This window comes from Taudactylus pleione, unplaced genomic scaffold, assembly GCF_031769625.1.
Source record: "Taudactylus pleione unplaced genomic scaffold, aTauple2 ptg000026l, whole genome shotgun sequence".
NCBI lineage: Eukaryota > Metazoa > Chordata > Amphibia > Anura > Myobatrachidae > Taudactylus > Taudactylus pleione.
Genome location: NW_028284428.1, coordinates 19,289,930 through 19,311,383, shown reverse-complemented (window position 1 = coordinate 19,311,383; position 21,454 = coordinate 19,289,930). Strand labels below are relative to the sequence as shown.

The window sequence follows — 21,454 nt, the reverse complement described above, 5'->3', positions numbered from 1 at the left end:
AATAAATTATGTAATTTTATCAGCAATTGTATTCTTCGATAATATTTGATTTTCAATGGACAAGCTATGTGCTAGAAACCTTTTTTTATTTCTTTACCGACTAGTAGAGTCTGGTAGTACTTCCACATTTTTAGCAGCAATTTGGAAGCAGCAGTCCCTTCTTTCCCCATTTTTACATGCACATCTGTCCAATCTGGCTGGTTGGAATGAAATCTGGTAGTCTAATGGTGCCTACACACTTGGTGATGTACTCACGATCCAACATCGTATCCGATTCCCCTTGAACTCTCCCCAGCAGTTCCCCGGCAGTCGTGGGCACAATTTGGTGTTAAAAACTGCCCAATGTGACAAACAATCTATCATGTCTCCTAACTATTCCAATGCATCGTGACTGAGATTGGCAAATCTACACTATAGCACGGCCGATCTGAAGATGCGATGTACGACTAGCGGGTACGTGCATCGGCATTGTGATTGTGAGTAGACACTCACAATTAGGACATATTTTACACAATTTGTTGTCACGATGCGTCAGAATCTGGCAAATCATGTGAAATATCACTAAGTGTGTAGGCACCTTATGGGATCAAATGACAATTGACCATATGCTCACAAACACTGGAAAACTTGCAAAAATGGTAATTCAGACAAAATGGTTAAATCAGATGTATTTAACCAATTTGAACAATAGTTTTTGTTTGTTTTCTAGTACTTGGGAAAATATGGTTGAATGTCATTTGCTCCCATACATTACCAGGTTTTCATTCCAAACAGGCAGATTGGACAGATGTTTGACAGATAATTGTATAGTGTATGCCCAGCATTATGGAACCCTAAGGCATTCCGGTGTAGATTAAATTTAAGTGTGCATCTTTCTTGCCATTCTGTAGCTGGACAGTAATTACCAATGCAGACCAGGTGCTCAGGTAGATGAGATTACTAAACACAGCCTTTGTCAGTGTCTGCAGAAAAAGGAAGTAATACAGTGGGAAGTAATCAAACCACCATGTTTATACAGATAAACAGCAGAGATCAAACGACTCACCATATTTTATCTGACTTCTACATAAAAATGTATATTTCTATAATAACTGTTAGCTTACAAAATCGTATAAGAAAATATGTAGTCGATATGCAGGTGCAGTTTAATTTGGAAATTAATCAGAAGCATAGGTTCAGAGAAAGGAGGGATCTACAGCAAACTATCAACCATCACAAGCGCATCATATTTATATATGCTACTTTTTTATATATATGTATACAGTATATATGTAGCTTAAATAAGGAAGATTAATGTGAACACCCTATATCTTAGTTAGTCATTACAGTCATGTACAGTAGGCAGTTCCAGAATGGTCCCAGGTTTAATTACTGAGAAATGTGATGGGAAGGGGAGAAAATGGGAAAGACCTGAGCACTAGTACAACCTCATAGGTTGAAATAAAAAATAATAATAAAGAAGATGGATATACTACCATGACGAGTAATTAGGTAAACACAATTAACAAACCAATAATTTCAGCGACAAGGACTGCCAATTGTGGCTGAAATTATTGGTTTGTTTGGACCCCAATAAAACAAGCTACCAATGTGCATTGGACATGGAAATGAAAATGATCCCATACACAAACTGGCTTTACATTACAAGTTGCTGTCATCCTCATCACCCCCATCAGTGTGTACATCCTCTTCTTCACACAATATTAATTAGTCCCCGCTGGAATCCACCATAGGTGCCTCTGTAATTTTTTTATGTAATTGTTGGTAGAGGTCTTCCTCATGGAATTTGTAATTCATTTTAATGTACATCATCTTTTCCACATTTTGAGGAAGTAACCTCCTATGCCAATCACTGACAAGGTTGCCAGCTGCACTGAAAACTCTTTCGGAGAACACACTGGAGGGTGGGAAACTTAAGTAATGCAAAGCCAGTTTGTGTATGGGACTCCAAATTGCCTCTTTTTCCTGCCAGTACTGAAAGGGACTGTCTGACATGCCTATTAGGATGTCATCTCTGAAATAGTCCTCCACCATTCTGTGAATGGAGACCATATCAAACCTAGTCACGGTAGAAGACATGTCACTAGTAGGCAGTTCTCTCAGGCCCGACCAGATATAATTTTTTGGTGAACGATCTGCATGACCAGCAGGCATTCTGTAAGGAAAATTTAGTGTTTTTCCTGGCAGCTGCAGAAACTGAAAGAGAAGATGATGGCGTTTCACGTGCGGCTGCAGCTGACAATTTTTTTACCAACATCTCTTTGCATAGTTTTAGATTTTGGTTTGTTGGGAAAAAACTCAGAGGACTTAAACCTAGGATCCAGAATGGTCGCCAAAATATATTTTTTCCAGATTTCAAAAGATTGACGACTCTTGGATCCTGGTGAAGTGAATCAAGGGCTTGATCCACCAGTCTGACATACCTTGCGCAATCGCTCCATTTCAGTTCCTCTTTCATTTCTCCAGCTGTTTTTGCAAAAGTCTTATGAGGGGAATGACCTGACTCAAGCTGGCAGTGTCTGAACTAACTTCACATGTGGCAAGTTGAAAGGGTTTGAGAGCCTTGCACAACACGGAAATATTTCTCCACTGCACTTGAGTAAGGTGCATTCCCGCTCCACGGCCTATGTCATAGGCCGTTGTACAGCCCTGGATGGCCTTTGCTTTTCCTCTATCTGCTGAAGCAAATAAAGGGTAGAATTCCACCGAGTTACTACCTCTTGCTTCAGCTGATGGCAGGGCAAATTTAACAGTACTTGCTGGTCATGCAATCTTCGACAAGCGGTTGCCGAATGTCTAAAATGTCTGGATATTTTGTGGGCCACTGAGAGCATCTCCTGCACGCCCCTATCATTTAAAAAAAATGTTGTACCACCAAATTAATTGTGTGAGCAAAACATGAAACGTGTTGGAATTCGCCCAGATGTAATGCTTTCACAATATTGGTGGCATTGTCCGAAATCACAAATCCCGAGGAGAGTCCAAGTGGGGTAAGCCATTTAGCAATGATTTCCCTGAGTTTTTCTAAGAGGTTCTCAGTGCTATGCCTCTTAGTAAAACCAGTTATACAAAGAGTACCCTGCCTCTGTATCAGCTGTCTTTGGTAGATGTTGCTGCTGCTGTTGCTGTTGTAGGCAATACACCTACCCAGTGGGCTGTCACAGTCATGTAATCCTTAGTTTGCCCTGTTCCACTTGTACACATATCAGTGGTCAAGTGGACAGTGGGTACAACAGCATTTATGAGGACATGAATAAGGTTTTTTTTAATGTCCTTGTACACACTTGGAATTGCTGTTCCAGCGAAGTGGAATCTAGAAGGGATCTGGTAGCAAGGACACAGGACCTCAATTAACTGTTGAAAACCCACTTCAGTAATGGTGGATACTGGATGCACATCTAATACCAGCATAGCGTCAGTAATCCGCTGTGCAACTGGATGATTGCTGTCATACTTATTTGCCCTTGCAAATGAATGTTTGACAGTTAATTGTATTTTGGAGGATACACTGCCACTAGTCTTCCTCCTGAGCCCCATCTGGGATGAAGATCCACTCACAGCAACAGCAGCAGAAACAGGCGTAGTCATCAAGGATCCTTCTGAGGAATCATGGATAGGAGAGGAGTCAATCATGCTTCGAATAACAACATTGGATGCAGCAGGACTACTCCCGATGATGAATGAGGATGTTGATGATGCAGGTGTTGGTGGTGGAGATCAAAGGTGCTTGGATCCCACAGAGAGGAAGCAAGTAGGTGACACTGGACTTGTTACGTTTGAGTTTTGGAACTTGGCGACATACACTTTGATATTTGATGAATGCGCTTCAAGTGACGTAACAATGAGGAGGTTCCTAGATGGTTTAGGTCCCTACCTCTACTCACTCTTGCTTGGCAATGGTTACATATGGCTTGACAACTGTTGTCCGGATTGGGGTGATAATAATTCCACACGTGAGAAGTGGATTTTTTTGTCTTTTGCCCTGGCATGACACCAATGGGCTTTGGCTTTTTCAATCCATGGGCACCAGCAACAGCCTTACTTACACAAAGGACATCCTCGGCATCAACATCCTCATCACCAATATCTTCATTATCAACATCCTCATCATCCTTAGCACCTTCAACTACCAAAATATCCTCCTCCTCCATGTGCAATTCCACAGAATTCCACACTGACTACATCTGCAAGATGTTCACTGCCCTTCCCCACATTTACAGAGGGCGCACAAATGTTGGAACTTGGAGGATCCTCCAGTACACTAGTATTTTGGTCTGGCTCACACATGGCAACCACAGACACACTTGCACTCTCCTCGGGGATTTGTGATTTTGATTTCTCAGGGCACAAAGTTGGTTTTTCCAGAGCGGTCTAACTCTTCTTAACAACTTTAAATTTTTTAATGGTACCACCACCACTACTACTATAAGCAGAAGGGCTATCAGAACCAGCAGTCAACATAAATAAAGGCCAAGGCCTTATCCTTTCCTTGTCACTTCGTGTAGGGAATGGCATATTGCCAATTTTTTGTTTATCTAAAGGCAACTTGCCATTCAATTTTTTTTTCTTTACTACAGTAAAAGTAGCTTTAACATATCCGTGGTGTGACTTAAGCCCTGGGGCATGGGCCTTCATAGAAGACAAGGAAGTAGATGGCCTTGCATTATCATGATGACTGCTGGCGGCAGCTACAACATGTGGTTCTTTGCCTTGCTCTCCTGTCATGTGACAGCCCTCCATATTTTCTGCGGTCTTGAAGCAGTGTCACAAGCACCAATAGTGTAGCCAAGGTGCGGTTACAAAATTCACACATGTGCAGTCGTGCACACACAGAATAAATAAATACAAAAGACACTATTTGGTTTTTTTCGGGTCCAGTACTTGGGCCCAGAGCACAGATTGATGATGACTGGAGTCGGGCAGTACTAGGTTGCAACTTGCGTTGCTGGCTGTATCTTGTTCTTGTGCAGCTAAACCTAACACACACACACAGAAAATAAATAGACAAAAAACACTATTTTTATTTTTATTTTTTTTCGGGTCCAGAACTTGGGCCCAGAGTACAGATTGATGACGACTGGAGTCGGGCAGCACTAGGTTGCATTGCTGTATCTTGTGCGGCTAAGCCTAACATGTACACACAGAATATAAAAGATAATATATTTTTTGGGGGGTCCAGAACTTGGGCCCAGATGGATGCAGCAGACAGGACTGCACCAGCCCAGATGGATCAGCACCAGCCCAAATGGATGCAGCAGACAGCACCAGCCCAGATGGATGAGCAACAGCAGCCGGCCCAGATGGACACAGCAGACAGCACAGCAGTGACAGCACCAGATGGATCAGCAGTGCACCAGCCCAGGACACAGCAGACAGCACAGCACAGCACCAGCACAGATAAGTAGTACTACCTCTCCCAGCCCTACACTACCCACCCTCTCTGTTCAGTCTCCACAGCTGGAGGGAAATGTCGGCCGCTGCGTGGTCCCTTATATACATAGAGACAAAAGCTCGCAAGCAGCGAGATTTCATCTCTATGGTTTTGCCTCAGTTTGAGCATGTTCGGTTCTCGCCTCGGATCTCAAAATTAGGATGGGTTTGGATCTCTGAGATCCGAACCCGCTCAACTCTTTTTCATGATGGACCATCGCACAGTATGTAACCGCCATATGCTATAGCCCACTTTAAATAGTCAGGTTCAGAAGCTAATGTGGGGATACTTGTCTGTTAGGACCAGTGTGGCAGCGTTAGCACAGAAAACTCCCGAATGGGCTCATGGGCAAGCCTATGAAAGAGAAAGCTTTCCACATTTCTGAGAATTCTGTCCACAACACAGCATCAGTTAGGGGGGTGTCATATCAGTAGGTCTAAATAAGCAGCAGAACAGAGGCAGATTCAACCCGGAGCAGCAACAATACTCAAAGAACAGAACCCACCCGAACATAGGAGATCTGAGAAGGATACGAGTCAGGCTCGGGTTTTCCTGCCTAACTCAGAATCCAAAACTAGGCAAAATGTCATCCTCCCGCTGTCGGATTCTCATGGGTTTTGGAATCTATAAAGGTCCATGGTCATCTGTGCCTTTTCACTCCAGCTGTGGAGAGTATAGTGAACAGACATGCTGCATTCATCCAGGGGTGCTGTGTCCATCAGGGGTGCTCTGTCCATCAAGGGACCGCTGTGTCCTTCTGGGGTGCTCTGTCCATCTAGAAGTGCTCTGTCTGTCCAGCAAGGGGCTGCTGTGTCCTCCAGGGGTGCTCTATCAGTCCATCAAGAGGCTGAGGTGTCCTCCAGAGGTGCTCTATTGGTCTAGGGGTGCTCTGTCGATCCATCAAGGGTTGTTGTGTCCTCCAGGGGTGCTATGTACATCTAGGGGTACTCTGCCCATCCATCATGGAGCTTCTGTGTCCTTCATGGGTGCCCTGTCTGTCTAGGGGTACTCTGTCCATCCATCAAGGGGCTTCTGTGACCTCCAGGGATGCTCTGTCGGTCTATATTATTTTATTTTTTTTACTGTGATGCTGCCGGTCACAGTGTATAATATTCATACATGTATTGTGTCACTGTAGGTGGTACCCCAATTTCATCCAAGTATTGTGGCACTGTAAGTGGTACCACAATGTAAGATTCATACACATATTGTGACACTGTAAGTGGTATTGTGACACTGTAGGTGGTACCACAGTGTAATATTCATACACGTATTGTGACTCTAAGTGGTACCCCAATTTCATTCATGTATTGTGACACTGTAGGTGGTACTGCAGTGTAATATTTATACACGCATTGTGACACTGTAGGTGGTACTGCAGAGTAATATTCATACACGTATTGTGACACTGTAGGTGGTATCGCAGTGTAATATTATTCATACAAGTATTGTGACACTGTTGGTTGCAGTGTAATATGCATAAAAATATTGTGAGGCTGTAGGTCATAGATACTGCAGAGTAATATTTAAAATTGGTACAAATTGATGTGTGTGCTGTACCCAATACTGTACTCGAAGAGGAGCCTTCTTCCACCATTCATATATCCTCTGCAAATGTGGGGATGAACAGCACCTGTGAACATGCTGACATAGAAATCGAGGATGCTTCTGTGGAAGTGCACCAGGATGAGGAGGATATTTGTGTAGCTGACGCTAATAAGGATGTTGATGATGAGGATGTTGTTTGTGTAAATCAGGCACCAGTGGAAACAGTTGTTGCCCATGATAAGGAAAAGCCCATTGTCATAACAGGGCATAAGACAAATAAAAAAAAACTTCTTATGTGTGGAAACAGATTTGAAGGGACATTAAACATCTAGGAACCTCCTCCCTGTTACGTAATCTGCAGCGAGTTCAAGGAACATTTTTTGGAAAATCAGAAACTGGTGCTAAAAAAATAACTACAGACAGCCTAGCATCAGTTAGCTCTCTTCACTCAGCTAGCACCTGCCTAATGATTGTAGGTAGTTCTGCATCCAGGATAAGGCTAGGTGACTCCTCCCTTATCCAGTATTCCTTAGAAGAATCCTTGAGCGCTAGGCCTGCTGCTGTTGGGGGTGGATCTTCATCCCTGAAAGGGACCAAGAAGACTACTACTAGTAGTAGTTTAAAAAAACAATTGACTGTTAAACAATCCTTTGATGGAATAAGCAAGTATAACAGCTGTCAACCAGTTGCACAGGGGATCACTGAAGCCATGATGACTGTGCTAGTATTACATAGTGAAATAATAGAAATTGAGAATTATAGTGTGGAGGAAGTGCAAAAGGAGGATTTGGCGGATATTTGTGTCCTATCTGATGCTAATGAGGATGTTGATGATGAGGATGCTGTTTGTGTAAATCAGCCACAAGTGGCATCAGTTCTTGCTCGTGATAAAAAGAAAGATATTGTCATGTCTGGGCATAAGACCAAAAAAGTAACGTCTTGGGTGTGGAATTATTTTAACCCAAATCCTGACAACAGTTGTGAAGGCATATGTACCATTTGTGAGGCCAAAGTTAGTAGAGGTAGGGACGTTAACCATTTTGGCAACTCCTCCCTGTAAAGTCATTTGCAGCAAGTTCATGCAATTTACTGAACAAGATTATAATAATTTGTAAATTAATAACAAGCAGTCCAGTATCAGCTACTAGCAGTTTGGACCAGCACATGCAATCTCCACCACCAACACTCTCATCATCAACCTCCTCCTTAATATTTGCAGGTAGTCCTTCCAAAAAATTGTTTTGTGGGGGCCCAAACAAACCAAGGACTTCAGCCACAAAAGTGTCAGTCCTTGTCGCTAAAGTGCTTGGTTTGTTAAACTGTGCATGTCCTTTTTAATATCCCACATAAGAGTGGGTGGGTGGGCCCAAGGACAATTCCATCTTGCACCTTTTTTCTTTACATTTTGCACAATTTGGGACATTGCTGACTGACATTTTTATAGTTTATTAAACTGCCATCCTGTCTGCCACTGCTGTGTGGTAATGTTTCATAGATGTCCTATATTTTTTTAAACTGCCGTGCGTTTGTGCCACTACTCTGTCACTTACTTTAGCCAGCCAGCTCGCTGCAGCCTTTGGTCTATATTGATGAAAAAAGTACTGAAAACAATATTGTGAGCTGTGAGGTGGTTAATAATGACTGAAAATGCCTGAAAATTATTGTTATTTAGGTTAATAATACTGTAGGAGCAAACACCGGTCCAAATTATATGATTTTAGCTGTTTTTATAATTTTTTTTATAAAAATACAGATCCAAAACCAAAACACGCAAGGGTGGTTTTGCAAAACCGAATTCAGATCCAAAACCTCGAAGGAGATAGAGATAAAAAAATAAACACGGGGGTCAGCGCACATCTCTAATTTATAGCTGTATGAAGAGTGACAGAGGAACTGCCAAAAAAATACTCATTAGTGCTCTGTGTATTGTATGATGGACAATATGATGTTCTCTGCATTATATGACATTCACTGTAATGTTGTCTGCATTAGAGATGTGTCCTCATACAATGTGGTTTCAGTTGCACCAAATAGCCCCTCTCGGTCCATCAGTTCCCCAAAGACTCGGCCACGCCAAGTGTCTTTTTCACACAAAAAGCTGGTGGACTTTTAAATCTACTCTGTGCATTACTTGTTATTTGGTTTTACTACCATTGCTGCTTATACTAATTGGGCATTTTTTTCTGAACCATACAGCAAACACTGTTTGTTATGGGCAGATTGTATAAATAAAACTAAGTGTACAGTACCTGCACTTGTACAATTCTCCTATTTTGTTTATTAACCTAGCTCCACTCACACGCATGCATCTAGCAAAGTTTACACATCACGGGACGCCAGCAGTCCAGCAATACAGCGGCAAGATTTGTTGAGTTCATAACACTTACCCTACATATTGCACTACAGTGTCCTAAAGTTCCCTGATCCTTTGCTATCTGTAACTTTGAGGTGGATAGGAGGACCAGACATACACAGCACCATATATTTGTTGGAAGTAGGAGATTATATATATGTGGACATATAACTGGGACATTCCACAAAGGCAATTCCCATTAGGATGAACATCCAGCCTACAGTTATTGCATCCTGTAATTACATGTATTTAAGAACACCCTTCCTACATATTTTGGGACTGAACTATTGTGATATGAAGGACAATAGTTGGGCTACGGCACGATTGAAACACTCTCCAACCAACTATACACTAATTGTTGCAACACAGTTGGTCTTGCAAATACATATTGACATTTATTATTGTTATTATCACCACTCCGGAGCACTTTGACACAAATTTATAGTAATATCTTAGAACAGATGTCAGTGAAAGATGACGTTTTGCTTCATTCTGAGATCCAAATTTGCCAAAGATCTGAGCCAAAGCTCGAGTAATAATTAGGGGTTAGGTCATCTGGACCTTGGGCAGAATGAGGTTTTCAGGGATGTGGTTGCATGTTGAACCACAGCTAAAGAAATATCTTTATTCAAGGACAATAAACTTTCAAAAGCTGGTTTTGGAAGATTCATTGAGGAGAGGCATTCATTGTTTTGGGCAAGATGTTAAGTATGACAGGGGAAGAGGATAAATTATATGCAGCATGTTAATAATCCTTAACCATATCCATGGGATTGCATGTAAATAAACGTCTATTCTGATGTTCCCAGTCAGACCATTTGTTTATTTATTTATTTATTTTCAAAATCCATTCAGATCTTCTGCAGTCAGTTGACCCTTAACTGACTTTTTCTGACGGGAAGGATGTAATGTATGTAAGGACACTAGAGAATTAAGTTCAAATTCTAGTGTGAGATACCTACTGTACTTTGCATAAAACACACATATGTTAATGAAGTCATCTGAATACTCTACCATTATTTCGTCTTGGTCAACTTTTTCAATTATTTTGATTGATGGCTGTGGCACTCGTGGAAATAACTTTGTCCATATTCTGAACCTTATAAGAAATTACACAAGAGCATTATTGTTTTTCAATTTTCTAATAGTGTCAGATGCACTTTACAAATACAAAACTGGGCCTGAGTCGGAAATGTATGCAAACCCCATGGTTTACATACATCTCTGATGGTGTGTGATCTGTGCAGATGCTGCACTGCTTGTGTGCAGATCTCATACTGCAAGATTGCACACGGTGCCTCCACAGCATGTTTGATATGCTGCAGTTGTTTGAGGGGCAGCGATAGCCAGCGTCCCAGAAATGGGCATTTTATGGGTGTGCCGAGGCCAGTAGCTGCAACCATGGATGAAGCTTTACTAGCCCCTGCATGGTTACTCAGATGTCCAATGGTCATGCAGTTGATTTGATGGATGTGTTATTGGACGCAGCATTGGATCAGAGAAACCTGCAGTGGGCAGTGTCGGACTGGCCCACAGGGGTACAGGGGAAACCCCCGGTGGGCCCCACTGCCTGAGGGCCCACCCCCTCTTCTAGGAATCAGGTTCCAGACTGTGCACTTGAATTATACATTATATGTTACATTTTACTGCACAGGTCTATGGTGTATTTTCTACAATGCATTGCTGTTATTAATCTGGTACATTATCATGCATGCACTAGCAATATTTACTAAATATATATTCTGAAAGGGGCCCAGACCTTGCACTCTGCCTCTGTGGAAAGTTGGCCACACCCCTTCGTATGGGCCTCTATCACTGCATTCCCCTGGTGGGCCCTTCATGCCCCAGTCCAACACTGGCAGTGGGCATCTTAGTACTAAAGACACCTCCTTTAGCTTTTGCATATTGTAATACAGGCTGTACTATAGCTTCCATCTCTGAATCAGTCCCACTGTTTATAAATCTGCATTAAATGAGATTTTTATATACACATATTTCAATCTATTGTATTTGTTGTGACACTTTTTTTCCGCCAATTTATGCATTGAAAAAACTGGATAGAATATGTTAGGGTTATCTCATTGCTCTATTAAAATGTCAGGATAACCCCAACAAAGGTGGTAATAAACATGATTCATTTATTTTTTCAAAAGGGACTTATTCCAACTTTACCATGTTCTCATCATAATTTTAGTATATGTGATATAATATATTTGTAAGTGTTCTGGTGGCATATACTGTATTACAATGCATTTCTCTTTATCCTAAATATTAAGTTTAGTAAAATATTGTTGTTGTACAAATTAATTAACTACATAACTAGCTTAGGATTTATATAAAATGTATATTAAAGGGGTATTTATTAAGTTAAAATTAATGCAGGTCCGGATTTCTGAAATCTGCACACCTGAATGTAGGGGTTCCGAGTAGAACCAGGTCAATGTCCGGATTCACTTTTGTGACCAGGTTTGAACCCAGTCTCGGTTCGGATCTATTGTCAATTCGGAACTTGGATTTAAAAGCCAAACTCTGGTTTTGGATTCGGACACCTTAGCTGTTTTTATCGATTTTTATTGATTTTGAATCAATTTTGTATCCGGATCCAAAACCAAAACACTTGAGGGTGGCTTTGCAAAACCAAAACCAAAACACAAAGAGGAATCCAGATCCAAAACCAAAACAAAAAAACACATGGGTTCCGTACACATCTCTAGTTGATACATTTGTTACTTTTTACATGATTAATGTTTTTTTTAGAAAGTGATTTGTTTTTCATAAATAGAACTTTTGCTGATTTTTTTTATACTGTATGTAAAAATATAAAAAAAACACGTTAAAAATACCTTTATTTTCTAGAAATAAATCCTATTATTGGTCTGCATAATGCTATTATTGGCTCACAGCTTTGATAATGTATAACACATAATTTTAGGTGTTTACTATAATGCAAGTGCTGTTTCTGCAATTGTCCATGGTTGTTAGATTTATTATGCTGTCTTACAATTTCTGTTAATTGGCACATAATGATTATAATGATTATAAAGTCCTAAAATTCAACTTTTACATTTTCACAGTTCTTTCACTATTTAATTACTCCACTGAATACATTATGGCCCTGATTCAGAGCCGGATGCTCTTTCAGAGCGCTCACTCTGAATCAGGGCGGCATTATTTTTTTTTTGTGTTGTCCTCCTGGCCGCTCGCTAAGCTGTGGGTGACCACCCACAGCTTTTGCGAGAGGCCAGGTGATGGTCATGATGGTTGCGTATGTAAGGTCTTGTCCATCGCAAGCCCCTAATAGAGCCGGAAGCTCACTACTGAGGCCGCCTCCAAAAGGCAGGCGTTCCTTCGGGAATGCCTCCGTTTGGCCAGCCACCCCCCCTGCCCGCCTCCAAAATGGGGCGAGCTTTCAATCACAATCGACAGCCGCCCTGTTTTGGTGCGAGACCCGTAGCGTCGGAGCACCCGTCGCTGGCCGGCTCTCGCGCATGCCGGAGCCGGCTACGGTGTGCGCATGCGCAGTGGGGGACCATCGAACCGCTTGCGAGTGCTGTGCACTCGCGAGCGGGTCTGAATCAGGCCCTATATGTTTATCTGGGTAATATGGACGTCATCATTCCTACTACAATGACTCATTTTTTATCACGGTTTTTATGACACACACTCAATTAATTTAGCTCCAAGCAGGATTTTTGTTCTAGATGATTTTTGCTTGCAGCATATGAAGGTGTGAGCAGAAATCAGGATAACATAATTGTGTTTAGGAGCAATGGGCTTGATTCAGAGTTTTACGGTATGGCACAGCTAGTGCAGCAGGAGGCGTTTGGTGTAAATAGACTCCTCCTGACAACATCGCAGATCTGAGTGCTGCTTTTTAGGACTACTGCGAGACCATTTGCAGTCTGAGTAATCCTGAGGTTACTCAGATTTTCCCTCATAGCTGTGTAGCCGAGGCCAGGAAGTCTGCATCATAAGACCCACAAACTGTTGAGTGCTCCAAACAGTGAGAGTACTTTTTTCATTTCTTTACTATGAGAAGTAACTATTAAATAATGAGACTATAAACTATAATTTATGTTTAATTATATTAAGTATATTTTAACTTTAATCCCCTTCTATCTATGTACTTCCCTTCTGCATCCACACACCGCTGCATTCTTATTTTCCACTGTTCAAATCCGTGCTGTAGCTCATTATCTGTCAGCTGTCTCAATAGCTCCATCATTATCTTCTTTAACTCAGTAACTGATGCAAAATGTTTTCTTTCTGTACAGATTTCACTTTAGGGAAAAGAAAGAAGTCACATGCTGCTAGGTCTGGCGAGTATGGAGGGTGTTCTAGCACTGCAATCTGTTTCTTGGTCAAAAGCTACTTAGAGAGATGAGGGCCTGATTCAGAGCCACTCGCTCTGACAGAGCGCTCGCTCTGAGTCAGGGCCGGGCTTTTTTTGGGGGGGATTGGCCTCTTGGCCGCTCGCATAGCTGTGGGTGACCACCCACAGCTATTGCGAGCGGCCATGATGATGGTCGCGATGGTCAAGACCATCGCGACCATCGGGCTTGCGACGATACCCTTGTGGTAGGGTCTCGTGGCTGCAAGCCCCAGAGAGATTTCGGCTCTAACAGAGCCGGAATCTCTCCACTGACATCAGAGTGGGGCCGCCCCCAAATGGCAGGCGTTCTCATGGGAACACCTCCATTTGGGCAGCCACCCTTCTGGTCCGCCCACCAAAGGGGGCGAGCTGTCACTCAACATCGACAGGTTGCCCCCTTTGGTGCGAGACCCGGAGCGACGGATTGCCCGTCGCTAGCTGGGTCTCGCGCATGCGCACGATGGAGCCGGCTCTGTTGTGCGCATGCGCTGTGGGCCACCATCGACCCGGTTGCGAGCGCTCAGCGCTTGCGACCGGGTCTAAATCAGGCCCTGTGTGAGCTGGTGCAGGATGAAACCATGGAGGATGAAACCATTTTTTCATAAGCCTCTTTCTTCTGGTACTTTCCCGCAAAGTTGCTAGAACATTTTTGTAGTAATGCTGATTCACTGTTGAACCTTCTGGTACCCAGTCTTCCAAAATAACACCCCTGATATCAAAGAAAATAATTAACATGGCTTTGAATTTGGATTTGCTTCGATGTGCTTTCTTCATTCTTGGTGATGATGGTGTTTTCCAGTGCGTTGTCTCAGGATCGTAATGGAAGATCCATGTTTCATCACAGGTAATAACTTTATATAAAAAATGTGAATCTGCTTGAATTTGTTCCAAAATGTCTGTACAAATTTGCTTTCGATTTTCTTTCTGCTCGGCAATGGGAAGACTTGGAACCATTTTAGCACAAACTTTTGTGATGTTAAGATCTTGATGCAATACTTGCCTTTTCTATGACGATGTTTACCATTTCCGCTATCATTCTAAGTCGATGGTCCAGTTGAACAATTTCGTAATTATTTTCCACATTTTCGTTTGTTTTTAATGTGCAAGGTCTTCTGGAACGTTCATCAACTTTAACATCCTCATGACCATTCCTAAATCTTTTGTGTCACTCAAGCACAAGTGCATGTGAGAGACAATAAGGAAAGATTGAGTGTGTTTTTTTCAATTTTACTAAAACATTTAAGTTAACAACTATGCTCTACTTTTGAACTAAGTATTTTTACGATGCACGGGAAAAACACATCATCTTTGAACGCTGTGTGACAGCAAACTATCTGTGTAATAGGGGTGAAACTCCCATTTAACTCATGCAGTATGGTTTATTTTTTAAAGTACAGTCTCATAATTTAATAGCCACACCCGTACATACAGCTTTTGGAAGATGACAGTATATAAGGTAGTCAGAAGCATTTGTATTCATTACAAAAGGTTAATTTAAAATGTTTTCACTTCAGAATTGTGACTGGCTGTATAAACAGTTGTGAGTGGGCAGGACTGAGGGCCTGATTCAGACCCGGTCGCTAGATGCGTACGCTCGCACTGAGCATATGCAAATTTTCCAAATTGACATCATGGGATGCGATCGCATATAAGCACACCCACTTTGGCTGTGCGAGCTATCGCTCTGCGTATGCAGACAACCCTTAGCGTATGTAGAGATGCCCACTGGCTCACATCATCTCCAGGAAGTGTATTAAAAGTAAACATTGGTACATCGAGGACCATCGGATGCGAACGCAGTGCTTGTGGTAGCCTTACCCTACTGCAAGCTCTGCGAGCATTTCAGTGTAAAAAAAAGCCAAGTGAGGTGTACTATGATGCTGCCTGCTAATTATGCACGCCTCTGAAATGGCATTGAAACACTCAGGCACGCCTGCGTTCGCATCTCCAAACCCCCGTTTTTACTGGACTGCCCCTGTTACCACCCACAAACGGCCTCTCCTGTCACTTATTACTCTGGGCTGTCTTTGCAGGGCGAGTGAGCGGTATGCGATCGCAGTGAGTAGTTCGCGCATGCGCAGAGCGAAGCATTTGCATGCGCGTACGCAGAACATCGGGCCGCTTGCGAGCGCACGCATATAGCGAACGGGTCTGAATCAGGCCCCGAGTCAATAGTGACACTGCAGCAGGAATAACAGCCTCTACTGCACTCTCATCATAGTTGCCAGGCACCAGGATCTTTACCCTCCCAAATATTTCTGATTTAACACGAGCCAAAAAGATAAATATACATGTCTAGACATTACCTGCGACATAGCACTATGACAAGAATTAAAACAATAGCTGTGCCAATTCCTAGTACAATCAAAAGGTGGTTTTGTACAAACCCAAACTCTGTAGCATCGGACCCTGAAGGAAGCAAAATACAAGTTAAATATTTATATGATTATTATTATTGCAAACTTTTAAAAATAGCATGTTATAAAACACAGCATACCATACACTGCACCAAACATTACACAAACAATCTATAAAAACATAATAATATAGAGTGTGGGTGATGACAATACTGTAAATTTTTTAGCATATCAGACATTTTGCAACCTTAAAGTGGCCATCCATCTTGGATCGGTGTCCTATATATTTATCGGTCTCTAGGTCATCCTCATGTACTGTACCAATTTTGTGCCCAAGAAATGATTGATTCAGCATCTGAACATATGTCATGCCATACTTATTACTACTATCTTTCCCATAACAGCACTGGGATACTTTCAGAGAGGGGCAGGGCAGATGAAACATGGGGCCTGTTTAAAAGTCGCACAGTATGCCGATGTTTTTCTTCTGCACATGCATCCGAGTCACACAGCAAATGCGTCCCGATTGTTACTGCACAGAGACACAGAACAGAGTTGAATGCAGGGCCTGTGGATTTCATTGGGTGTTTTAGGTAACAGGGGGTGGCTAAGCAGACTTATCACTGTAAGTGGGTTTGTCAATGGAAGCAGCTGCATCCAAAGACACCTAGCCACTCACACAGGAGTCCATACTCAAATAGAGAAACTGCACCTGGCATAGGGATGGTGTGTCCAATGGTACACTGATGGTGCATCTAAAGATGCACCGAAAAGGAAATGCATCATCGGAAGAGCGTTTGACAGTGACTCTAAATCAGGCCAACAAACTTTTTTCTCCAGCACTGCAGCAAAATATGAGTACTTGTAAAGAGTTGTAAAACTTCTGTAATTGCAGCATTCTTGCTTACTCTTCTGTAATACCCAGGACACTCCCAAATAATAGAGAACTCTCTCAAGTAGACAACCTTCCTGCATCTTGCCTATGTCTATAGTAAAGAGTGTGCAATAATTATGTGGTACACTGTAAATAGTATTATTGTTGTATTTTGTAGTGTGGGAGTACTGTGATGGAGAGGTCCACAAAGTCCACAACTGTGGGTTTCATAGGATGAGGCTTCTAAAATGTCCAGAGGTGAGGAGGGGGCAGCAATGCTGGTTTGCTCCCTCCCTTCAGATGCAGTGTCCATGGGGCAGCAAAGTTGCATTATGGTAGTCTACAGTAACAGCATAGTGAAAGGCAGAATATTCCTGCCTTGGTGACTGTCCTTGGTTACTGATCTTTGATGACTGTCCTTGGTGACTGATACTTGGTGACTGTCTCTTTCCAGAACTGTTGCTGCCCTGAGTTGATGATGACGTATTTTATCTGGATCAAGTCGATCATGTGTATCTGAAGAAAGACGGGCCTCTCTCTCTTCTGAGGTTTCATACTCCCTATTTACCTGGTACGCTCTCTTTGCGCAGAGAGATTGGCTTCTCTTTCTTCAGAGGTTATGTTCTCCCTATTTTTACAGGTAGGCTCTTTGTTTCACCATGCCTGTGTAAATGGGTTAGCTCTCTTTGCAAACATAGGCAAGTACTTCTCTGCTGCATAGTTTCTTTTTGATGCTGAGAAGCTTGTCTCTGTCGGTCTGCTAAGAGGCAATGTTCTCTCTCAGGGCTCTCCTCATTTCTTCCCACAATGCGCGCCCTCTTCCCCGCAGCACTATCATGACCCAAGTGAAGATTTTCTCCTAGCATTGTGAAATTTCCACCAAAAGTAACAGTTTAAAAAATTAATGTATACCTGCCGAGAACAGTGCAGAGGACCCCTCCGCATGGAGCCCCTACCCACAACCCCCTGACGACCAATCGTGATGATCCTTAGCCTATAACCTGCCTGGAAAAATTACCTACACAATGGTGAATACCTCATCACAATCGGTTCAGTGGTTTCTGTGTTTATCACAATCAAATAAACAGACGTTCTCATTTACAAGTTGTATAAACAGATATAACTTGTATTACAAAAAGCAATTTCCAACTCACCAGAAAATCTAAAAAAATTCAATGTCATTTGCAAAATCAGAGGCTATTACATTAACCACCTCCACCACTACCTTTGTTAGAAGTTAGAACCCTAAACCATTGTGGAGACAGCTTAAGCCCCATCAAATATAGTATGTACTATTATTCTTATTTCTGTATATTTTACTTGCCAAGTATCTGTGGGTCACTCCATCTACTCCACTCCGCATACGTAGAACAATCTGTATCATCTGTATCCCATTTTACTCTCATAGTTACAGTAACTTTTTCATTTGAATAAAATTGATTGGTTATATAATATGTTTTACTTGTGGGTTCATCAATAGCCTGTAATTAGATAATTTCAGTGAGTATATGTCTATAAAAATACATTAAATGTTTTCATAATAAAAAGAGTACAATAACTTTTATTTAGCAATTACTAAATCATATAAGTTTGATGAATACTTACCTACTATTCTGGAACATCCGAGAGACTGCTGAATTAACAGGGAGTCCCGCGGACCCCTGGAAGAGTGGGTAGCACTCCCATGTCCTGCCCACTTCTAGTAAACTGGACAGACCTAGGAACCATAAAGCTAGGAATCGCAGGTCCATAGGGAGGGATCGGGGCCAATATGACGCAATTTGATCAGAATTTTGTCATTACAGCTCCTCCTCCTGCTCTGCAGAGACCTGTGATTTATGGCATTATTCTGCAAGGGAAGAGAGTTGGGTGCTTTGCACCATTATGCCATTGTCTGTATAACAGAAGTCAGTAAGCATGGTTTGGTTATAAACTTCATTTTATTATTATTATTATTATTATTATTATAATTATTCTTTATTTATATGGCACCACAAAGGGCTCACTGTACCTTACAAAGTACTTAAGCAGAGACTGTGCAAACAAAAAATGTAATGCAAAAGACTTAGGGGTATATTTACCAGAATTGTATATGTCCGAGATTGCATTCCGGTGTGAGTTTTCCCATCAAGTGAGTTTTTTCAATCAAGAGATTTACTAAGGCAAACTTGCATGCAAAAACACGTCCTCGGATATGCATAAACTAACCTAATTCCCCCCCCCTTACCCTCCCTTAGGGGTGCCTAAACCTAACCTCCCCCCAAGTGCCTAACCCTAACCCTAATCCCCCCTCGAAGTGCTTAAATCTAACCCCTCCTTCCCTGCCGCCTAAACCTAAGTCCCCCGGGGGGTGCTTAACCCTAACCTCCCCCATGGGGGTGCCTAACCCTAACCCCCCCTTCCCCTAGCCTAAACCTAACCTCCCGGGGGGTGCCTAACCCTAAGTCCCCCCCGGGAACCCTAAACCTAACCCTCCCCCCCCGCAGCTGTCCATGCCCATTGCCCGGCTTACCTTCGATCAGTAAACCGGGGGTCGGGCATAGGGAAAATGACAGGCGTCGGGATTTCGACGCCTGTCATTTAACCCTTGCCGGGATTATACAGTCGGGTAGCCAGCAGTCGGGATTCTGTCCATTGGCTTGCCGCCTGTTTCCCATTATGCCTTTCATGTCACATGTTATCTCTTGTCTGATATCAAAGGTTGTATTATTGGTGGTTGATGTAAAAGTCGTTATCTTTTTATCAGGTTTGTGTGGTTAAAATGTTGATATCTAAAGGGGCCTATCCATTAGACGACTTTTTTAATGATCCAACCAAGGTTTTGGTCGGATTGTTCAGAAAGTCGTCTAATGAATAGCCGGCAAGGACCAGCGATGCGCGTGCATGCTGGAGGATCCTTGCTGACACTGACTATCTGTAAAACATGCTTGTCAACATGATGATGATCATCAGGTTCCAAATGTTCGCAGAAAGCAAGTCGGTCTCCTGCACCGAATGACTTTCAGTGAACGCCATTCAGTGCGGGCACCGTACCTAGGCGACCTGAAGGACTGAACACTAGTCATCCAGTTTTTCAGGTCATCTAATGGATAGGCCCCTTTACATCAACAACTGAAAAATGCTGACATAGACAAAATGTCTACATGTGACATGTTGACATAATGAAAATGTCCACATTAACATTAGGGTTAAGGTTAGTGTTAGGGTTAGCAAACTAGTTTGTCGACATTGTGACCATGTCAACAAGTTCTCTGCCATTATTCTCATGAAAACATTATGACTGTCAACGTGGTCACTGTCGACCTAATATACCAAACCTATATCCACTAAAACAGTGCTAGTTGAACCAAATGGTTCAGTGTCATTGTTGGCAGTTGGAAGGAGATGATGGTATAAGTGAGTGAGGAAAAAGCCAATAAGGGAGGAAGGCCCTGTTCCATAATTGCCTACCTTTCAAATCTCCTCCCCGGGAGAACCCAGGGAGGAGAAGCAGCTGGGTCCCGACGGGGGCGGGGCCAAATGATTCACGACATTAAGCCCCGCCCCCTCCGTGGCAAATTGCTGCAATTGGTGCATATTTAAATAAGGGGTGGGGCTAAATGACGCGATTTGCGATTCATGATGAATCGTGTCTTTAAGCCCCGCCCTGTACAAAGGGACCCGCGATTACCGCGGAAGTTCTCCCCATTCTGCCCACTTCATTAGGAAGTGGGCAGAATGCGGGAGAAGTGCCTACCCTTCCGGGGGTGCGGGGGGTTACCCGAAAAATCGGGAGCCTCCCACGAAAACCGGGAGGGTAGGCAGGTATGCCCTGTTCATGAGGGATTACACTCTAAAGATATATAGGGATGATTACACCCAGTGAGTTACACACAGTAATGTTCCCTTATTGGTAACTAGTATTAAATGTTAAAAAACATTCTGGTGTTTCATGTAAAATACAGACGATATTTTCGCAGATGGAGCGATTGTTTGCTAATGTGCATACACAAAAGCAACACTGTGCATGTACAGCAATTGCATTGCGATTACTCTCGTACATACTGTATGTAGGAACCACTCATAAAGTGAGTGACAGGTAGTCAGCATTTGGGGGTGGTTAGGCAGACGCAGGAGTGTCAGACAGTTTAAACGCTTTTTCATGGGCACACATAAATTAGCTATTGCGATCACCTTCACAACATGAGAGCTCTCTCTGTGTGTTAGGAGAGCTGCAGTGTTTGCAGCAGGTTAGACTTGAATTTCATGCTGTGTGGCTGCCCGATGTGCATTGATGGCACCAATGTTTGCACTATTGCACATCATTGGAATGATATGAGAGGGCAAAAGTGGGTGTTCCTATGCTCGGCTCAGCTTCTTAGGTGCAAATATACAAATGGATTAATTTCCTTGGGCATCGTGTACAATGCAGACTGGACCATTCCTGGCCTAAGCCAAGAGTAGAAACACAACTCAGGTGGCATATCCTAAAGTGTCACTGGCAGTAAAATGTATCGTCTTGAAACAAGTGGTAATAATG

The 21,454-nt window shown here is 42.6% G+C and overlaps 1 protein-coding gene across 3 annotated transcripts in view; it reads right to left on the bottom strand.

Moving 5' to 3' along the window:
• The window catches only part of LOC148539251 (interleukin-5 receptor subunit alpha-like), a 175,928-nt gene that overhangs the window by 28,198 nt on the left and 126,276 nt on the right, over positions 1 to 21,454 (bottom strand). For all 3 annotated transcript variants that reach the window (XM_088451520.1, XM_088451521.1, XM_088451519.1), the window contains exons 8-10: positions 18,260 to 18,416; positions 16,011 to 16,113; positions 10,347 to 10,431 (exon numbers count right to left, since the gene is read on the bottom strand). In XM_088451520.1, the coding sequence (XP_088307646.1) occupies positions 10,347 to 10,431; positions 16,011 to 16,113; positions 18,260 to 18,416 (345 nt within the window). The remainder of the gene's footprint in view (positions 1 to 10,346; positions 10,432 to 16,010; positions 16,114 to 18,259; positions 18,417 to 21,454) is intronic.